Raw genomic sequence first — 19,310 nt, forward strand, 5'->3', positions numbered from 1 at the left:
CTTCCGAGTTGTTTAAACAGAGTTTTAAAGCACTTGTAGAGCAGCAATGTAGAAGAATACTCTCACACTTGATTTAAGGTTGTGCTGGGAATATGCCATCATGTCTGCCAAAGACATCAGGCTAGACACATTCTCACCACGGCCCCAACATGATCACATGAAGAAACCATTGTTCATTTGAACCTGCAACATTGTACAAGGCTTCATTTGAACTGGGGATGAAGAATAAGGGTTCAGGTCAAAGGTTACAAGCAAAAAGATGGTTTGAAGGAAGAGAGAGGTGGTACCATTAGGAGTTCCAGAAACAGGGGACACCAAGGAATAATGGGTGAGATATTTGACAAAGTAGGAGACATTTACATGCCTCAAGATGATAGAGTTCTGGGAGCAAAGACTGTAAGTCAAGATCTATTTGGACATGGAAGCAGAAAGTATTTTAGTTTGTTTTCATTTATTTGAACATTTTTAGTAGATGGGGTAAACATGAACATGGAAACAATACACAAAAAATTTCTTAACTGATACTTCGAATCTTATAGTCAAAATCACTACAAAATTCTGAACTGAAAAGAAAATGGCTTCCACTGTTACAAGTTGTTGGACTACCCAATACATTTGCAGTAGACAATGTTACATTGCATTGCAGTGAAATAATTATCAGTGATATAAATATCTAGTGCCACTTCACAACCCTGTGAAGGGAAAGAGGAACATCAGAGAGTGTCACCAGGATCTGAATTTGTCTCTTGCTTGGGAAATAAAATATGGATCTATCCTTTTTTGCAGTCCCCTGGAAATAATTGACTAATGCCTTTTGTTTCATTGTCCCACTGAACTATCAATCAATCAGCTTTATTACTGTCAAAGGCCAACATAGGTAAATACATACAACTATCAGTGAATATAAAAATCTCTAAGAACTATAAAATATTTAAAATAAGCTATAAGATATGCTAGAGGGAAAAAGCAGGATAGCTAAAAAATAAGGGAAGACAACTGATAGGACTAATAAATCAGATAAAACAACTAACTGATATAAGCGATTTGATTGATTAAGTGCCGTCACGTCAGTGTTGACTCTTAGCGACCACATAGACAGATTCTCTCCAGCATGATCTGTCTTCAACTTGGCCTTTAAGGTCTCTCAGTGGTGCATTCATTGCTGTCGTAATCATAAGCGATTTAGTGCGATCTATATATAAAATTAGTCTATAAGGAGATACCACTCTAATGGGATGACTAGTAAAAAGGAGATAAAACATAGTTAAATATATAAGTATATATCTAACTATAAGTTAAAAGCAACTAATATAGTAAAAGTATTTTTTTTAAAAAAAATGTTAGAATGTATTGGTCAGTAGTTATACCATGGTTATAGGCTGGCAGGCAGGGTTCGACGACTCTTATATGCTGCCGCACAGAACCTAGCAACATTGTATGTGAAGGTTCACTTTTCATCTGAGAGCAGCATCTTACTGTAAACTTGACTGGAACGACCAGGGTAGTTGCAAGTAGATGGAAGTATGAGCTTCTCCCGGCTATCTTTATAAAACAGGCAAGACAAGAGTACATGTTCAGTGGTTTCCATCTCCTTGGAGGCACAGGGGAAAAACCTTTCCGTAAATGGGATCTTCCAGTATTTACCTTCCAGAACAGCAGATGGAAGGGCATGACAGCGGGCGAGGGTGAATGCCCTTCTGTAACTTGGTATTTCCAGCTGGGTCAAATATGTAGTGGAGGATACCGTGAACCTATTGCTGTCCAAGGTCTGATATCCAGGAACCATACTTAGAGCCACCTGGAGTTCCATATCCAGGATCCTCTGTTTGGTGGCTGCTTTCACCTTGTCACTGCCCATAGCAAGGAGGTGAGATGGGAAGAAGCCCAACAGTGCCACCTTATTATCTACTGCCCACTTCCATGAGGACTGGAAATTGCCCTGCACTATTAATAGGGCCAGGCCCTGTGGGCAAAGAGCTAATTTGAGCCAGTGATTGAGAGCGGTCACCCAAACTTTAGCCTCAACTTTTATCATGCCAGTTTCCAGATGCAGAGTGGCATTGGAGATACAGCTAGGCACTTGTAAGGCCGCTCTTAGAAATTTAGATTGGACTTGCTCTGATATCCTAAAGTTAGAGTGGGGTCCTGGGTGGGTACCACAGAGTAATTGTGCCAGTGGCTTGGCTTCAAATAGTCTGAGTGTCACTGGTACATATTGGCCACCTCTAGTTAGAAGGAACCTCAAGATGGCAGCGGAGCTCCTCTGTGTTGCTAGGGCAACGTGTTCACAGTGGGCCTTGGTTATGCTGAACTATTTTTAATGCATAGAAAAAATAATTTCCTCAGGACATGTCAACCATTTTTAAAAGGGTTACCATTCTATACCATTCCATTAATTCCATAAAAGCAGAAGGAGGGACAATGTTCCTTTCTGCTCATTTCCTTATTCATGGCTGCTTTGAAGTATTTGTAATGGATGCTAGAAATAAACATTTTGCTACTAGGGACTACTTTGTTGATTCAGCTTTCACCTTGGATTGGAGGCCTGATGTACAATGCTGAGAAAAGATTTGTGAACCCCCTAGGATGGTCTGTATGTTAGCACAATCTTGATTCAAAGTTGTGAGATTCAGATCACCAGTTACAGGAAATGTTTCATTGCAGTTATTGCTGCTCAAGGAGGTGCCACCAGCTACTGAAGGAAGGGTCCACATAATTTTTCACACAAGGATGTTTGTTGTTGAATCTTTCTGTTAGGTGAATATTCAAAATATATCATTTTTGCCTGAGTTACTTATTCAGTGGGGTTGCCTTTCTCTTTTATCAGGACTTAGCAAAGGATGTAATCATGTTATGGATAAGAATTGTGCTAACATACAGACCATGAAAAGGTTCACAAACTTTTCCTCAGCACTGTACATAAACAGCAATGCCCCATTAAAGAGGCTAATAATGGTGAGGTGAGAGCAGTTTGTGGAATATGGCTTTGTTGTCCACTGGTGAATGGGGCTTGGTCTATGTAATATATACTTAGGAAAACAATGAAAATCTAAACCTTGTGATAATGACACCAAATCCAACAGCACATTGTTACAATGTAAAAAGACACAAAGACAAAGAAAGCCTTTTGGGGAAAAAAGATCTTATGTTCCTTTTTTAGAAATGGAAGGTGAGGAACCACTTGGAATTCTGTAGGAAAGATGATTCCTTGAAAGCTTTTGCCAATGGTATGGAAACCATGTCTCCAAGGGCTGAAGCTACATACATTTTATGACAGAAGATAATGTCTGCCCATTGCTTTGTACACAGCTGTTTTAAAATCATTGTTTCGGATTGTGAAGATGAAAGGGCTCAGAGTAGGCAGCACAACAATGCGGATGAGGGCCAGTGCTTTGTTGATTTGGCTGTTTCCATGGGTTGAAGGTCTCATGTACATTAAAAACATTGCCCCATAAAAGATGCACACAAGAGTGAGATGAGAAGAACATGTGGAAAAAGCCTTCAATTGTCCACTGACTGATGGGATCCGAATTATTGTGTATATAATGCAAGCATAAGACACCAAGGAAAAGAGAAAAGAAACCCACATCATAATGATGCCATAAACGAGATGGATGAGCTCCATCACAGTGGTGTCTGCACAAGCCAACTTCAAAATGGGCCCAATGTCACAGTAGAAGTCGTCAATGATATTCTGTCCACAGTATGGATAAGTCCACACAAACACAGCATAACAAAAAGTAGCCAAAAATCCTGCAACCCAAGCCAACAATGCCAGGAAGAAGCAGAGTCTATTAGTCATCATGGCATTGTATTGGAAAGGTTTGCAAATGGCTGTGTAACGGTCGAACGACATGATGGTGACATTGATTAGTTGTGTGGCTCCCACTGAGAAGATAATAAAAAACTGTATCATACAACATGTGAAACAGATGTTATTTTGGTTCAAAAGGATGTTGGTTAGCATCTTTGGTACCACCACTGTCGTACTGCAAAGCTCACTTAAGGAAAAGTTGCTGAGAAAGAAATACATGGGCGTGTGTAGTTTTGGTTCCATGCAGACAACAGTGATAATTAAAGAGTTGCCTGAAACTGAAATTAGGTACATTGAAAGAACAATGGCAAAAAATGCCATCCTCATTCCATGAAATTCAGGAAATCCCAAAAGCATAAATTTGGTTATTGATGTTGCATTTCCATCTTCCATTCTCCTTCCGTCCTTCCTTTGTTCCTACGAATAATATATCTGATTACAACTGTATTTACAAATGCATTGATGGATGAATCATATTGAGTTACCTACTGTTATTACTTCTTCAATATGGCATTGTGACCATATGAAAAATCAAATCACTTTCTAGGAAATACATCTCTTTCTATGGCTGTTCTTCTAACTTATTTGCATGTATACATTCTTGTTAATCTGTTTCAATTTGCAATATAGCCTTGCCTAGGGAAATATGAATCAGCTGTGGTGCTGCAGCAGGGAAGCAGCTTGCCTAGAGTGCTGTTAGTTCAAATCCCCGCTGGTGTGCTTCTCAGACTGTGAGGCTCTTCTCATGATCCATGAGAAGAGCCTGGGGAGGGTTTGCAAGGAGACCGGGCTAAGCCCGCTCTCTGCCAGACGAGCAGCAGTCCGTTCTGGGCGGCTGCAGCAGCCGCCCACACAACTGCCGGCTCAATCACGGAGCTGGCCAGGGCTGAGGAGTTCAGGGGGCACACAGCCCCCGGAAGCTCCAGCATGCCCTGCGTGAGAGACCCCCGAGCTGGGAGGCTGCTCTTGAGCCTTCCAGTTGGGGGGTCTCCTCATGAGTAGCATGGAGCCGCGCCGCAGCTACTCACGATTAAAAAAACCAGGTTCGCGGAGTGCTCGCTCTGTAAACTTGGTTTAAGGGGAAGGGTATTGTAGCAGGTGACCCGCTTATGAACCACCAGGCTCGCAGCTGAGCCTGGTGGTTCACATGATGGGAGAAAACTGGGCTAGCCTCCGCTAGCCTGATTTTCTCCCATCGTGTGAATAGCCTCTGTGCCTAGTAAATACATTTGTAGTCACTTATACTGGGCAGCAGTGATATAGGGAGGTGCTGAATGGCATCATCTCATACTGTGCAGGGGGAGACACTGGTAAACCACTGGTAAACCAACATAAATTGTTCTTCACCACTTGATGGAGGAAAACCCCACAGCTATGAATGCCTCACTAAGGTGATTGAGGAACATTCTTGACTCCATCTTATACTAAGAGGTTTCACAAATATCATCATCCACCAATCACTTCCCACAATCAAGATTTCTTCAGAAAGCTCTAACAATGTCATCCTATTTTGTTTTGCTTTGGATTTATAAACATCTCAGTTTAGCATATGTCTTTTCTATCAAATCCATAAAGATACATACCGGCTATGTCAAGAATAGGGAACCAATTCTTGGATGCACATACAAATTTCTTCTGAAAATATTTGACTGATGGTAGAGGGGAAAGAAACAACTCCCTTATATGGAAAAAAGTATTTCTGCCTGTAGGCATATATTTAAAGCAAAAACAGCTGTATCTTGCATGTTCCAGAAAACACACAGAACAATCAGTAAATGTGTCAGTGATTGCAGTCTTCACATTAGGCATGGCTCTTGTTAAAGGGAAGCCATTTTTCTTTCGACTTGTGATCTATTTATTAACACCTTGAGGGATTCACAGAGAAGCTCTTTCAAGATTTCCCTGGCCCCTCCCTAGCCAATTAAGAACACAAATTAAAGCTGCAGGAAGTAAAAAAGCACAGAGGGACAGAGAGAAGAAGTCAACCTTTCAAGTAGCAAAACTGATGTATTATATTTGCATGGCATAATGTTGTTCAGGACCTTGTTGAGGCAACCAAGATGTAAATGATTAAAACAAATGTTCAAGATGTGTTGCATCTGTCTTATATGGCTGTACTACACATCAGAGCAATCATTGGATTGGATTGGATGTGAGGCAAGTTAGACAATTTTGCATCAGACTGGATCCAGTGTGTCACCCTGTCCAACTGGCATGATCAAATCCAAAATTTTATCAAATCAGATCTAATTGCTACATTGGAGGGCACCACATTTTTTTCTTTTATTTTTGGTTTAGTCTTTTAACTTGATATGCTTTTTCCAGCTCTCTGGAAAAATGATCTTCCATATATATGATCTTCCATACATAAGAAATGCTAAAGGAGAGGAGTTCTCTGATGGACATCTCTAGCTGAACAATGAGAGAATGACTTTCCAGTTTGCAAGCACAGGTAGCATGCTGTAATTGGGTGATCTGCATCTCTGCTTCCTTCCAATCATAGTGCTTTGGGGAAGAGTCATGCAAATAATTTATCATGTTTAAAGTGGTGTGCACCTTAGAAGCCTTGACACCTGCCTGCCTGAAACCGAAAGCCAGGAATTTTAGGACCAACAAGAGGAAGTACCTTTTCACACAGCGCATAATTAATCTATGGAATCCTCTGCTCTGGGATGTGGTGATGGCTAGTAGCCACTTTGATGGCTTTAAAGGGGGATGAGAAAGGTCTATCAATGGCTACTAGCCTGGTGGCTGTGGGCCACCTCCAGCCTCAGAGGCACAATTCCTCTCAATACCAGTTGCAGGGGAGCAACAGCAGGAGAGAGGGCACACACATACCTCTTGCCTGTGGTCTCCCCAGAGACATCTGGTGGGCCACTGTGTGAAACAGGATGCTGGACTGATTGGGCCTTGGGCTGTCCTTATGCTTTTATCTTGGGGGACAAACTCTCTTGGAGGATGCAGTTCATCCAAACATCTAAGTTTAAAAGGTTATAAGGATGGGTGGCAAATTTCAAATATTACCTTCTCAGAAAGACCTGAACCTATCGACCTGAAACTGGGGTGGCATCAAACCATTAGAAGACTATCATCCCCTATAAGTTTCCTCCCTTTATAACTGAAAGGAGGAGGAGGAGGAGGAGGAGGAGGATGTGGTGGAGGACATTTATGTGCTGTCCTATTGCTCTATGCATATGATCTGATCCGATGCTCTGTATCATCTGAGTTCAATGAGAGCCACCTATTTGTATCAATGAATCAATATAATTGTATCTGAATTGGATCAGAATCCGATTCAGTTTGATCTTTTATTTTTCTCCATAACCCTGCATCTGATCAGCAAAAATTTAGTTGCTTCAATTCCAAAGAATGAAGAAATGAAAGTAATGAAACCAATTTATGCAGAATTTTCTCAGCTTAATTCTTCTAAAAGGCTTTGATTTTCAAAATTCCTATTTCGTATTTCCTAATTTGAATTTGAATATTCCCTTGCCTTGGGTTATTCCTTATGTTACTTCTGCTGCTTTAGAGGAATATATTCTTGATTTTAATGAAAATGCAGGACCTACCCAAATCTCACAAGAAAGGTAGTCTTAAAATGTAGAAGCAGTAACAAACATGACTTTTTCCCTGCTAACTGAACAAAGGGGCACCTTTTAAAAGTATTGATTCTCTTTATTGAGCAGGGGGAGAGCAACTGGCCCTATCCATCCCCACCACAGCATCCCTCCAGTGGCTGTTGCTGATGTCTATCTTATGTCTCTTTTTTAAAAAATTGTCAGCCCTTAGGGGACAGGGAGCCATTTTATTTATTCATTTCTATCTATGCAAACTGCTTTGAGAACTTTTGTTGAAAATCAATATATATATCCTTGAAGTGAGTCTGGAGGTTAGAGCATTGGAAGATACAGGAGGGTCTCTCTCATAGGATGGGAAGATTTGGGTGGGAAAAAGAAGTCCTTTAAGAACACTGAACCCACACTGTTTAGAATTTTAAAGGCTATAACGAGTAATTTGAATTGCACTTGGAGGCAAAGTGGAAGTCAATTTGGATGAGCTAGAACAAGTGGTATATGCTTCTGGAATTCCTTACAAGTTAGGACTTGGCCAGACACATTTTGCACCAGTTGCAGCTCTGAAAGTCATCAAAGGCAGCACAGTGCCTTTGCAAACTGTGCCTTTGCAAGCAGGGTTCTTGCCATCCAGTTAGGACGTAACTAGGGCAGGGCAACTGTGACCAGATTAAACTGAGACAGAAATGAACACAGCGGATACAGTGAGCAAGAGCTCTCTTGCCATGGCTGTTGTCTGACCATGGAGGCTCAAGGGCTCTGAAGCTGCACATATGATCCTTCAAGGGAAGTGCAGCCCCATACGGAAAAAGCTGACATATCATTTCTGAATTGGTAGCCTCAATTCCATCAGTAACCTCAGTTCAATAAATGCTATTGTTGACATCCACACCCAGACCTGAACGGGATGTGGATTCTGTAAGAGACCTGGAGAACTCATCATCAACCCCTGCTAACTTGACACAGAGGCAACTTTTAACGTGGTGATTCTCTTTATTTAGAAGAGGGAGAGTAACTGGCCCTATCCACCCCCAGCACAGTACCTCCAGTGGCTGTTGCTGGTGTCTATCTTGTGTTTCTTTTTGGATTGTGAGCCCTTTGGGGACAGGGAGCCATCTTATTTGTTTGTTATTTCTCTGTGTAAACTGCCCTGAGCCATTTTTGGAAGGGCAGTATAGAAATCGAATAAATAATAATAATTTCTTCTTCTTCTTCTTCTTCTTCTTCTTCTTCTTCTTCTCTTTACCTTACATTTCCTTTTAAAGGAGGTTGTACCAGAAAGCCATGTGCTTTATGTAAAAGATGCTACTAATACCAGGCACTGTCACAGGCATCAACTACATTTATGAGAGAAGTCAGGCCTGTTTTAACCCTGATCTTGTTGGAGATGTAACTCCATGAGTACCAACTCTCAACACTAAAATAATTCCTATTGGCCAGTGGTCACTAGAGACATTAGAAATAGAAGGAGAGAGTATAGAACCCTTGTTCTCTCTTGTTGTCTCTGTACTTTATCAATCTCTAAGTCTGTCCTGATTGGTCGACTGATATTCTTAGGGCACTCCATCTTCTTTGTTCTCTGTTCTTTTTCTTCTTCCTTCCACCATTAGGTACGGTAGCAAGTACAGGGTGCATGCTTTCTATCTAAGTTTGTAACTTCTTTAAATAAACCTTTATTTGTTTTAGCCTTAAAGCTATTGTCTTCAGATCTCCTTCTTGAGCTCTGTTCTCACCAAACTGGGGTTCTCTGCTCAATAAGAGGTTGATTAAGATTTTCCCCTACAGATTCTTGTGTTTGACCTTCTGTTTCCAGGGTCTTTGCACAAGGGTAACCAAAGGAAAAGACAGATCTGTAGCAGAGCTAAGTTTCAGAGGCTGCTGGATCAGGCCATCTAGTCCAACATCCTGTCCCAAAAATGACCAACTAGATGGCTTGAAAAAAATAGCCTTCTTTCACAACTTTACCCCAGAAACTGGAATCCACCTGCATACTCCCCAATAACACAGTTGTTTCACAATAATGTAGTGAAATGGTGGTGGTGGTGGTGGGATCAGAGGTGCACCTAGGTAATTTTGGAGCCTTGACCTAAAGACCTTTGGAGCCTCCCCTGCCAACAGCAAGTTAAACACCATCATCCTACACACACACACACACACACACACACACACACACACACACACTTTTAAATTAATGGGTTCTTGAGGACACAAACAGCAACTGAACTCACAAGAATGTAAGAATATAAAACAGATATATTTATGCAAAAAATAATATTTAGCATATTTAGTATATTTAGCAGAAGCATTTCAACATGCAACTTAACATATTCCAACCCCACATATTTCTTTCCCCACTCCCTACTCTGTCTCTAAAGCAGAGGTCACACTCGGCCACCCAACGCTGGTCAAAGCCACACTTGACTGCCTGGTTTGACCATACCACCTAGAAAAGACTAAAGAGGATTGGAGGTGGCAGGATGTGTGGAGACCCTGGACTTTGTCCCAGAAGTCCTGGGGTAAGAGCACCCCTGGGTGAGATGAGGGAGAGAGCAGGGTGTCCTAAGACATTTTGGTGTCTGAGGTTAATGTGATACCCTTTCATCTGTGGGCAGCTCCTCAGCATTCTCCAGCCAAGCTTCTCCAGCAGTCTACCACTCTGATGATAATGGCTTCAAGCCAGGCAGTGGCTGATCTGGGAATTATCTCCAATGCTATGCAACCATTAAAATGCAAACAGAAGGTCAATCATCAGATTTCCAAAGGATCAACAAAAAATACGTCATGGAGAAGGTCATTATCTTCTTGACCTTTCAATGGGAAATAGAGTTAGATCATCACAAAGAGATACCAGAAACTAAATGTCCACCAAATTGAAAATAATGTGTGAATCAGACTTGTAAAAGAATATTCTCCTGCATTATTTAGCATAGGAGATAATATTTTGGAGAATTATTTTACCTATTCTATTAAATGTATCTGAAAATATTCTTTAACAAGTCTAGTATAAATATTTGTCACTGTTTTCTTGTAATCACCTTGGAAACAGTTGACAGTATGTCCTCCGGCTTAAGGCAGCTCTGAAAATTTCTGCCTATATAGATGGCAGTGTTTATTGGGATCTTGGGAGCCATTTTGACAAGGGTCTCCATTTCATTAATTTCAGAACAACTGAAGGAGGGATGTAGCTCCTTCTGTTCATTGCTAGTTTGTTCATGGCTGTTTTGAAGTCATTGTTTCGGATTGTGAAGATGAAAGGACTCAGAGTGGGCAAAACAACAATCATCACGAGGAACACCACTTTGTTAATTTGGCTGTCAGTTTGGGTTGGAGGCCTCAGATACATAAAGAACATGATCCCATAGAAGATGGTAACAATAGTAAGATGGGAGGAACATGTGGAAAAAGCTTTTGATCGTCCACTGACAGATGGGATCTGAAGTATAGTGTATATAATGCTTGCATAAGAAACCAATGAAAAGATAAAGGAACCCCACATAAATATGGCGCCCAAAAAGAGACCAATTAGTTCAGTCACAGTTGTGTCAGCACAGGCCAACCTCAACATAGGTCCAATGTCACAGCAGATGTGGTTGATGACATTGTGCCGACAATATGCATAATTCCATACAACGACCACCTGACATAAAGTAGTTGTGAAACCTCCAGCCCAAGAAAGCGTTGCCATTTGGAAGCAGATCCTATTAGTCATCTTAGAATTATATAGAAAAGGTTTGCAAATGGCCATATAACGGTCAAACGACATGATGGTGAGGTTGAAGAATTGTGTGTTTCCTAGTGAAAACATAAGAAAAACTTGAATCATGCTACATGCAAAGCAGATGGTGTTTTGGTCCAAGAGGATGTTGGTCAACATCTTTGGCACCACCACTGTGGTGCTGCAGAGCTCACCTAAGGAAAAGTTGCTGAGGAAGAAATACATGGGCATATGGAGTTTGGGTTCCAGGAAGACAACTGTGATGATTAAACAGTTGCCTGCTACTGAGAGAAGGTACATTGTAAGAACAATGGCAAAAAATGCCATCCTCACTCCATGAAGTTCAGGAAATCCCAAAAGAATAAACTCAGTAATCAATGTATTGTTGACTGTCTCCATTTCCTTCCTTCCTTCCTTCCTTCCTAGGAGAAAAATACACAAACACACCATACACATTTTAAATGTTTAAACATTGCTTTTCTACAATGGTACTACAGAACAGAAACAAAATGTCAATCGTGTGACTTAATTTGCACATTTCAAAACAAAACATACATTGTTTTCTGCTTCTTGATGGAGGAAGAGTTTACACTATGAATATGGCTAAGATAACAGTGATGCCAGTCGATTAAGGAAAGTTGCTGGCTCCCTGTAGAACTAAGAAGAGAAGTAAATCAGTCACTCTTTTCCATAGGTCATTAGAATACTAGGGAGTCTACATGACAGAGACTAACTCCCCCAAGGAAAAGATTAAAGAAAGAACTCTATTCTCCTTGGTTAAACTTATATTATATACGGTATATTTCTATATTGTTTTTAGTGTAAACTGACTGGACATTTATGTATTGGGAAGTATTAAAATATGCAAAATAAAATAAACAAATAATATACAAGTGGCACAGCAGGGAAATGCTTGACTAACAAGCAGAATGTTGCCAGTTCAAATCCCCACTGCTATTATATCGGGCAGCAGCAATATAGGAAGATGCTGAAAGGCATCATCTCATACTGTGCGAGAGGAGGCAATGGTAAACCCCTCCGGAATTCAACCACAGAAAACCACAGGGCTCTGTGGGTGCCAGGAGTTGAAATCAACCTGATGGCACACTTTACCTTACCTTACAGGTAAAAGCTGACCATGAATTAGTACCACAATTGAACTGGAACACAGTCTGGAGGATGTCCTCTTCAGTAAACATACCTGTCAATGTCAGGAACAGGGAAGATTCTCTCTGATGTTCTAGAATATTTTATTCAGGAAACATTTGTCTGAAGGTAGAGGAGAATAAATGCACCCTAAAGTTGAAAATATATTTCCTTTATGTACAAATTGTGGAACCATTTTTATTATAAAAGTGATGAAGTTATCTTGCATACTGTATTTTCAAGAACTCGGGATGCCAAATGAATGAATTATACCACTGATTCTAGTTCGGGTGTTCGACCTCACATTTGGCTTAAAGAAAATAATTTCTTCTTTAAGACCTCAATTATTTCACAGAGAAGGTCTCACTGGACTATGCTACTGTCTCCCATGCCAATTATGAAAACTAAAGTTGGAGAAAGTTTGAGTGTGTCAGGGGAAAGCTAAAACCACAGCGGAAATCTGTTCTTGATGTCGTAAACATGGTTTGTGTGTGTGTGTGTGTGTGCGCGCGCGCAGGGTTTGGGGTTGTTTTTTTAAAGGAATTCAGGAAAAAAAATTCTAAAGAATCAAAACATCTGTAAGGTCTGGTAGACCGCCAAGCTGTAGATCACAGAAATCTTGATTGTTTGTTTGTACGCTGAATGTGTGAAGTAATCACACCTGAAAAACAAAATAGCTGAGGTGATTATGTTGTTTTAATCTATAGAATTCAGATGTACTGGAGTGTATCCTCTCTGCAGTCCGTGAGACTACAGATAGGTGGAGGAGTTGGCTGTGCAGGTTTCCTTTTTGATTGAAGGTCAGCCTGCACAGCTAAACATGCCAGAGTTGTGAGAGGAGCTCCTTTTTGCAGGGGATGCAGTCTGCGGTTCCAAATGTGGACATACTGCAAGCTACATGGAACCCCAGGTTGTGTAGATGAAACTCATTACAACCCAAGGAATCAGACTGGAGTTCCAGATCTGAACTCTTGGTTTCATCACTGCGCCAAACACCACTTGACAGCATTCAGACATAACGTCTTCAGAACCACTAGCCCATTCCACGTTATGTGTGAATGCAGCCAACGTTTTCCATTGTTATCAGTTTCTTTTTACGTCATCTAACAGAATACTAGTGATGTGTATGGGCCGGTCCGGAGGCCATTCTACAGGCCTTAGGACTGGTCTGGACATGGGTGGTTCAGGCGAACTGGGGTGGTGGTTCCTTTACGGGCGGGGGTAGGGTATACTTACCCCTCCCTCCACTTTCCCCCCTCCGGCGCATGTATTTTAGTCAGCAATTGGGGCGGCAGGATACCTCCTTGCCGCCTGTTCCCCCGCTTGGCTGCAAAAGGCTTCAGGAAGGCTTCAGGAAGCCTTTTGCGCATGTGCACGTCACGCATGCGCGTCACGTCTCCGCGACGTGTGTGCGTGTGTGTGGCCGCGCACACATCGCGGAAACGTGACGCACGCGCTCGACGTGCGCACGTGCAAAAGGCTTCCTGAAGCCTTTTGCAGCCAAGCAGGGGAAGGCGCGGCAGGGAGGTATCCTGCCGCCCCAATTGCTGACTAAAATACGTGTGCTGGAGGGGGTAGAGTGGCGGGAGGGGTAAGTACACCCTTTCCCCGCCCTTAAAGGAACCCCCACCCCAGTGCCGGAACGCAGCTCCGTGGTTCCGTGCCCACCTCTACAGAATACAACTTTCCTGTGATTTGAAGGTGTTAGCTGAACAAACAGCCTTTGAGAACAGAATGTTTTATGTCTGGTTACACATTTAAAAAGGAAAAAGCCCTGGCCATCAATGATTTCAGTGCATATGCACAAGCTTTTTGTCTGCAGCTACATCCCTTTAAATTAGGGTTGCTCCTTAAATTAAAGGACTTGATGGCCTGAAATATTTTTCAGTTCAAGGGCCTCACTGACACCCACTTTGAGTGTCCTTCCTAACCTCACTGGCATGCCTGTTCAGGCAGGTGAAGACCTTCTTATTCAACCAGTCTTTTAAAACTAGTTTAGTTTTAGTTTTAGCTGTATTATTAATTGTGGTTTCTGTTTTGTTTTTTTGTATTTTTGATCACATGTTTGTTTTAGCTATGTTTTTAGGTGTATGTTGTTCAGTTCTTTATTCTGTGAGCTGGCCGGATGACTGTTGTTATGGGATGGCTATATGAATAAAATAAATGTGTATAATAATGCTGTTCATTCTCCCCTCCTTTCCCTTCTCATGCCACCAAGCTGAACAGAGTTGACAAGGGCATGTAAGGGGCTGACTCTGTCTGGATTGGTAGCATAGTGAGAGAAACTGTGCATGTTGTCTGAGAATGCTGAGAAATGCATCCACCTGCAGATCAGGAGATGTTATATTGTCTTTGACCTCAGGCAGCAAAATGCCCTGGACTACCCCAATTCCAGGTTATTTGCCCAAGAACAACAGCAAATTACAGTTCTAAAGTACAGAGCATGAACATAGACAGTCCTGTGGGATCAGACCAATGGTCCATTCAGTTCAATATCCATGGTGGCCAACTAGGTGTCCACAAGAAACTCCCCAGAAACTGGCTTTCATTGGCATACTCGCTATGAACTCAAAGGTTTAACAGACATCACACAAAAATAGTGGATGGATGGTGAGGGTCTAGAGACAGGATAGGGAGGGAGAGGCAGAAGTGATCATGGATTAATTAGAGATGGGATGAATATGCCACAAAGTAGTCTTGAAAGATCCTCATAGTGAACATATGAGGTGGGAAATTCCACAAATATCCTACTGGACATCCAATTATTCTCATAATGTTCTCTGAATAATTCTCATGCTATGGCTTCATTTGAAAATGAAAAGTTAATCTGCACCTTCTTGAAAATCAGTTACCAGTTAATTACCAGCTTAGCCCTAGGAATTACCGTCTTTCAGCAGGGGAGGTACAGTCATGCCTTCAATGAAAAAGACAGTGGGGCTATTCTCACGATCAGCAAAAATTGGGCTAGGAGAGCCTAGTCCAATTTTTGCTGATCGTGAGAACCACCAGGCTCGGCTGCGAGCCCGGTGGTTCTAGAGCGGGTAACCCACTCAAGTACCCCTCCCCTTAGACCAGGTGTGTGGAGCGAGGGCTCTGCAAAACTGGGCTTTCTGGTCATGAGTAGCCACAGCGCAGCTACTCACGAGTAGACCCCTCAGAGGGGAGGTGAAAAGCCAGCTCCCAGCTCTGGGGGTCTCCCCAGTATGCCCTGCGTGCTCGCACAGGGCATACTTGGGCTTCCAGGGGCCGCATTGCCCCCAAGCTCCCCAGCCCTTGCTGGCTCCGTCACGGAGCTGACAATCATGGGCTTAGCCCACTCACCCCACGCACCCTGCTGAACCGGGTCTCACTGATTGTGAGACCCGGTACAGTTTGTTTTAAAGAATGGAAATAAGAATATGTATTTGTACTAATCAATTCAATTTTTGGTTAATCTGAACATGGAATTGGCACAAGGTTGCCTGGTTAGCTTAGTGGCTGAGAAGGAGAATTGGACAGGCATTCTTTCCCCACTGCTCTGAAGACCATGGGGTGGCCATGCTCAGATTTATACAGAGCAATTTGTACATTACGACTTTAAAATTCTATTATTTCCTGGTGGATCCCCAGTTGTGCCTGGATTCCAATACCCATCACCCTATTGACAATTGCAGCAGGGCATGATGGGAGACAGAGCAAAACACCTGAAATTGGATCAAAGTTGGGCAGCAATGCTCCTGGTTAGGGTTGGATCCTGAGGCTTGGCAGCTGTGACTGGACGTCTATCACCCTATCATCCATTGCTGCAGGGCATGATGGGAGACAGAGTACAAGACCTGAAGGTTAGACAAAGTTGAGCAGCTATGCTCCTGGTCAGTGGCCATCCTGAGGCTCACTGGCTGTGGCTGGAGTCCAACGCCCATCACCCTAACGTCTATCTCGTCAATTTTAACAGCTGGTTTATTTCATTAAAAATACTACGAGTTCTCCCCAAGAAGGAAGCTGAGAGAGGTTAACTTCTACCCCACACCAGCAAACATCCAGAAAGCCATACTCGTAACAAAAGAATCCTGTCCTCTTTTGGCATGTAAAGTGTGATGTCCAGTTGGTGTTGACTCCTGGCGCCACTAGAGCCCTGTGGTTGTTTCTGGTAGAATACAGGAGAAGTTTACCATTGCTTCCTCCCACACAGTATGAGATGGTGCCTTTCAGCATCTTCCTATATCGCTGCTGCCCAATATAGGTGTTTCCCATAGTCTGGGAAACAAAAAAGCGGGATTTGAACTGACACAACCTCTGGCTTGGTAGTCAAGAAATTTCTTCGCTACTATGAACAAAATAGGTAAAAGTTCAGCTTTAATTTAAAACTGAACTGGAAACCAGATTGAAATATGTCTTCTCCATTAAAATCATGAAGGTACATGCATAATCAGGAAAATGGAATCAGTTTTCTGATATTTCACATAATAGTTTCTTTCTTCAATAAACATTTAGAAAAGGTGTCCAGGAGGTATCTTCTAAACCTGGAAATATATTTCTCCCAGACAGAATTTTTTGAACAGTCATTTAAAAATTACCTTTAAAGTAATAGCATTGGTTTAGTGTTAGCCACTACTCTGATTAAATGGATTTCATCTTTCATGGCTCCTGTGTGTTTCATTTGTTGATACTCCAAGGATTCCCTAGTTAAGGGCTTCGAAGTCTTCTCTGGTCTCTAACATGCCAATTAAAAAACTAATTAAATTTTTCAAGAAGTATGTGATATCTTCCAAGATTTTCCTCCCATGCCAATTAAGACTACTAATTAAGGTGTGTGTGTTTTTAAAGCATCAACTCATCAACTAGCAAAAATAGTTTATCATTCTTTTATGGGGCAAAAGTTAGGGGCAAAAAAGATCTGTTGGAGGGCTGATGTGCATGAATCTTCCTTTTGGAAAACTGGGTTTGACCAGAAGGCTGCACCAGGTGCCACTTGGCTCCGCTCCAGTTCTATGATTCTAGGATTTCTGGGTCAATAATTTAGCAGTTCCTTTTGGTTTTCTCTGGCAGAACTTCCTCATCTCTTTCACAGTGGTTTTAGGCATGCATACTCATTTGGCTTTATCCACTGTGTCTCTCTTGCACAGTAATATGTAGCTGTGTCTTCAGCTCTTAAGCCAGTCAGCTGCAGATAACTGGTGCTGATGGAAGTCTCCACAGTGATGGTGACTCGACCTTCAAGACTCTTTGGGTAGTTTGTCTGCAAGCTCAATGGGTTAATCCTACCTACCCACTCCAGTCCTTTTCCTGGTGCCTGTCTGATCCAATTCATATAATAGCTGGTAAATGTATATCCAGATGCCTTACATGTCAGTCTCACTGACTCTCCAGGCCTTTTGATTTCAGGATCAGATTGGACAAGCTGGACTTCAGATTGGACACCTGTAAACGGGGGGTGTGGGGGGAGCAGAAGAGAATCTGTTAACATGGTTTACAAACCAGCCAAAAATCATGATTGTTTGTTCCCATTCTACAAATGACAAACTCTGCTTAATTTTACCCAGGCTTGACAATAAAGGAGTGAATAGTCTGGTGGTTTCCCCTTCAATTTTGCAACAGTAGTGCCCAGTCAAACTGAATCAAGCACCACTCTCTCCAGTACAAATAGCAACTTAGTGGCACTCTGCTGACGGATAAAATTTGTGTGCTTGTATAGGACTGAAGACTAAGGTCATTTCAGGTGTACTGAAATTCTGTCCATGACTCAGCTTACATTGGTGGTCTCTCTCCTTTCTGTTGTCTTACCTGCTAGTGAAGCTGTCCAGAGGAGAAGGCATGGCCAGAGAGACATGGTTTCCTTTGGTGAAGGTGAAACTTTGATGACATGCTGCTGGGGTAACTGTGCTTTAAAGCCACTTAGGGGAGGAAATGCACCTTTTGAATTTGCATAAGGAGAGGGCAGTAGCTTCAAAAGTGCAGATTCTAGTGGAGCAGGTTGGCAGTCCAGTTTGAGGAAGACATGGATGTTTTTAATGCACTACAATTCTGAGCAGGTGATGCTGGAGTACACTCTGATCCTTCTCTCTCGTCCATAGTAGTGGAAGGGAAAAAAGAGGGAGGAGAGAGAGGGAGGAGAGCATCCCTAGGCCATTCAACCCAGCTTTGTAGTGATGAAGAAGAGACAGAGCAGTGATGTCTATTGCTACTTCTCTTCCACAATGACTGCTGATCCTACTGCGGTTGATTGGGCCACATGGAGACTGCCTGATCCCCATTCTTGAATTGTTGTGAATACTATTGAATTTTAGTAGGCAGGTGTCCCACTTGGCTACCATTTTTGCTCTTTGGTTGCCAAGTTGGCTCAAGGTCACCTTCTCTGCAGCAACAGGACCAGCTGGGATCAAACCACATGTGGGCATGTCACAGTTTTCTTCCTCCTCGGGATTACAAGGAGCCAGAGAGCAACTTGATGAGCATTGCAAAGGCCAGCCTGAATTCAAAAATGTACATGAATCCTTTGGTGCAACTCTTAAGGAAATCTCAAGCTCAGGTCTCTCATTGGAGAGTAGTAACAGGAGATCTACTTTGTAGTGAGCCCCCTGCTGGGACAGTGTCCTTAACAGATGGCAGACTATAGCCCTATGCAGAATTTCCCTTGTACATGCATTCATTTTCAAAGTGAAATGAAATATAGGCCTCCTCAATTTCAGAATGCACATAGGAAGTGGGAGGTGTACATTCATTGAACATAATATTTGAACAACTGTATGTGCACAGAGATCTGTATGTACTGGGCATAGATTGTATACATGTTGAAAAGAACATGTGAATAGCTGATCCTTACACTAGCAGCCAGTGGGGTTTTGAAGCAGGAGACAGGAGAAGTTTCCTTTGTGGGAGACAGGAGAAGTTTGCTGGGTCATATACCTATATAGATTTATATCCTGCTTTACATTTAAAACCCCAAAGTAGCTTACAAAACAAACCATATGAAATCACTTTTAAAAAAAATTGCTGTCCTGAGGAAATTTACTCAAAGTAGTCCCATTGCCTAAATTGTCCTTTTAATCTCAGTGAGATTGCTTGGAGTAATAATGTTCATTAT

The 19,310-nt window shown here is 42.1% G+C and overlaps 1 gene segment (V, D, J or C); it reads right to left on the reverse strand.

Moving 5' to 3' along the window:
• Positions 1-684: 684 nt before the first annotated feature.
• LOC128329650 (immunoglobulin heavy variable 5-10-1-like) lies at positions 685-18,067 on the reverse strand. The segment is given in 5 exon segments: positions 685-692; positions 1,789-1,963; positions 15,569-15,656; positions 17,317-17,647; positions 18,011-18,067. Coding segments are annotated over 5 exon segments (648 nt in total).
• Positions 18,068-19,310: the final 1,243 nt, after the last annotated feature.

Source organism: Hemicordylus capensis, chromosome 6, assembly GCF_027244095.1.
Source record: "Hemicordylus capensis ecotype Gifberg chromosome 6, rHemCap1.1.pri, whole genome shotgun sequence".
Taxonomy (NCBI): Eukaryota; Metazoa; Chordata; class Lepidosauria; order Squamata; family Cordylidae; genus Hemicordylus; species Hemicordylus capensis.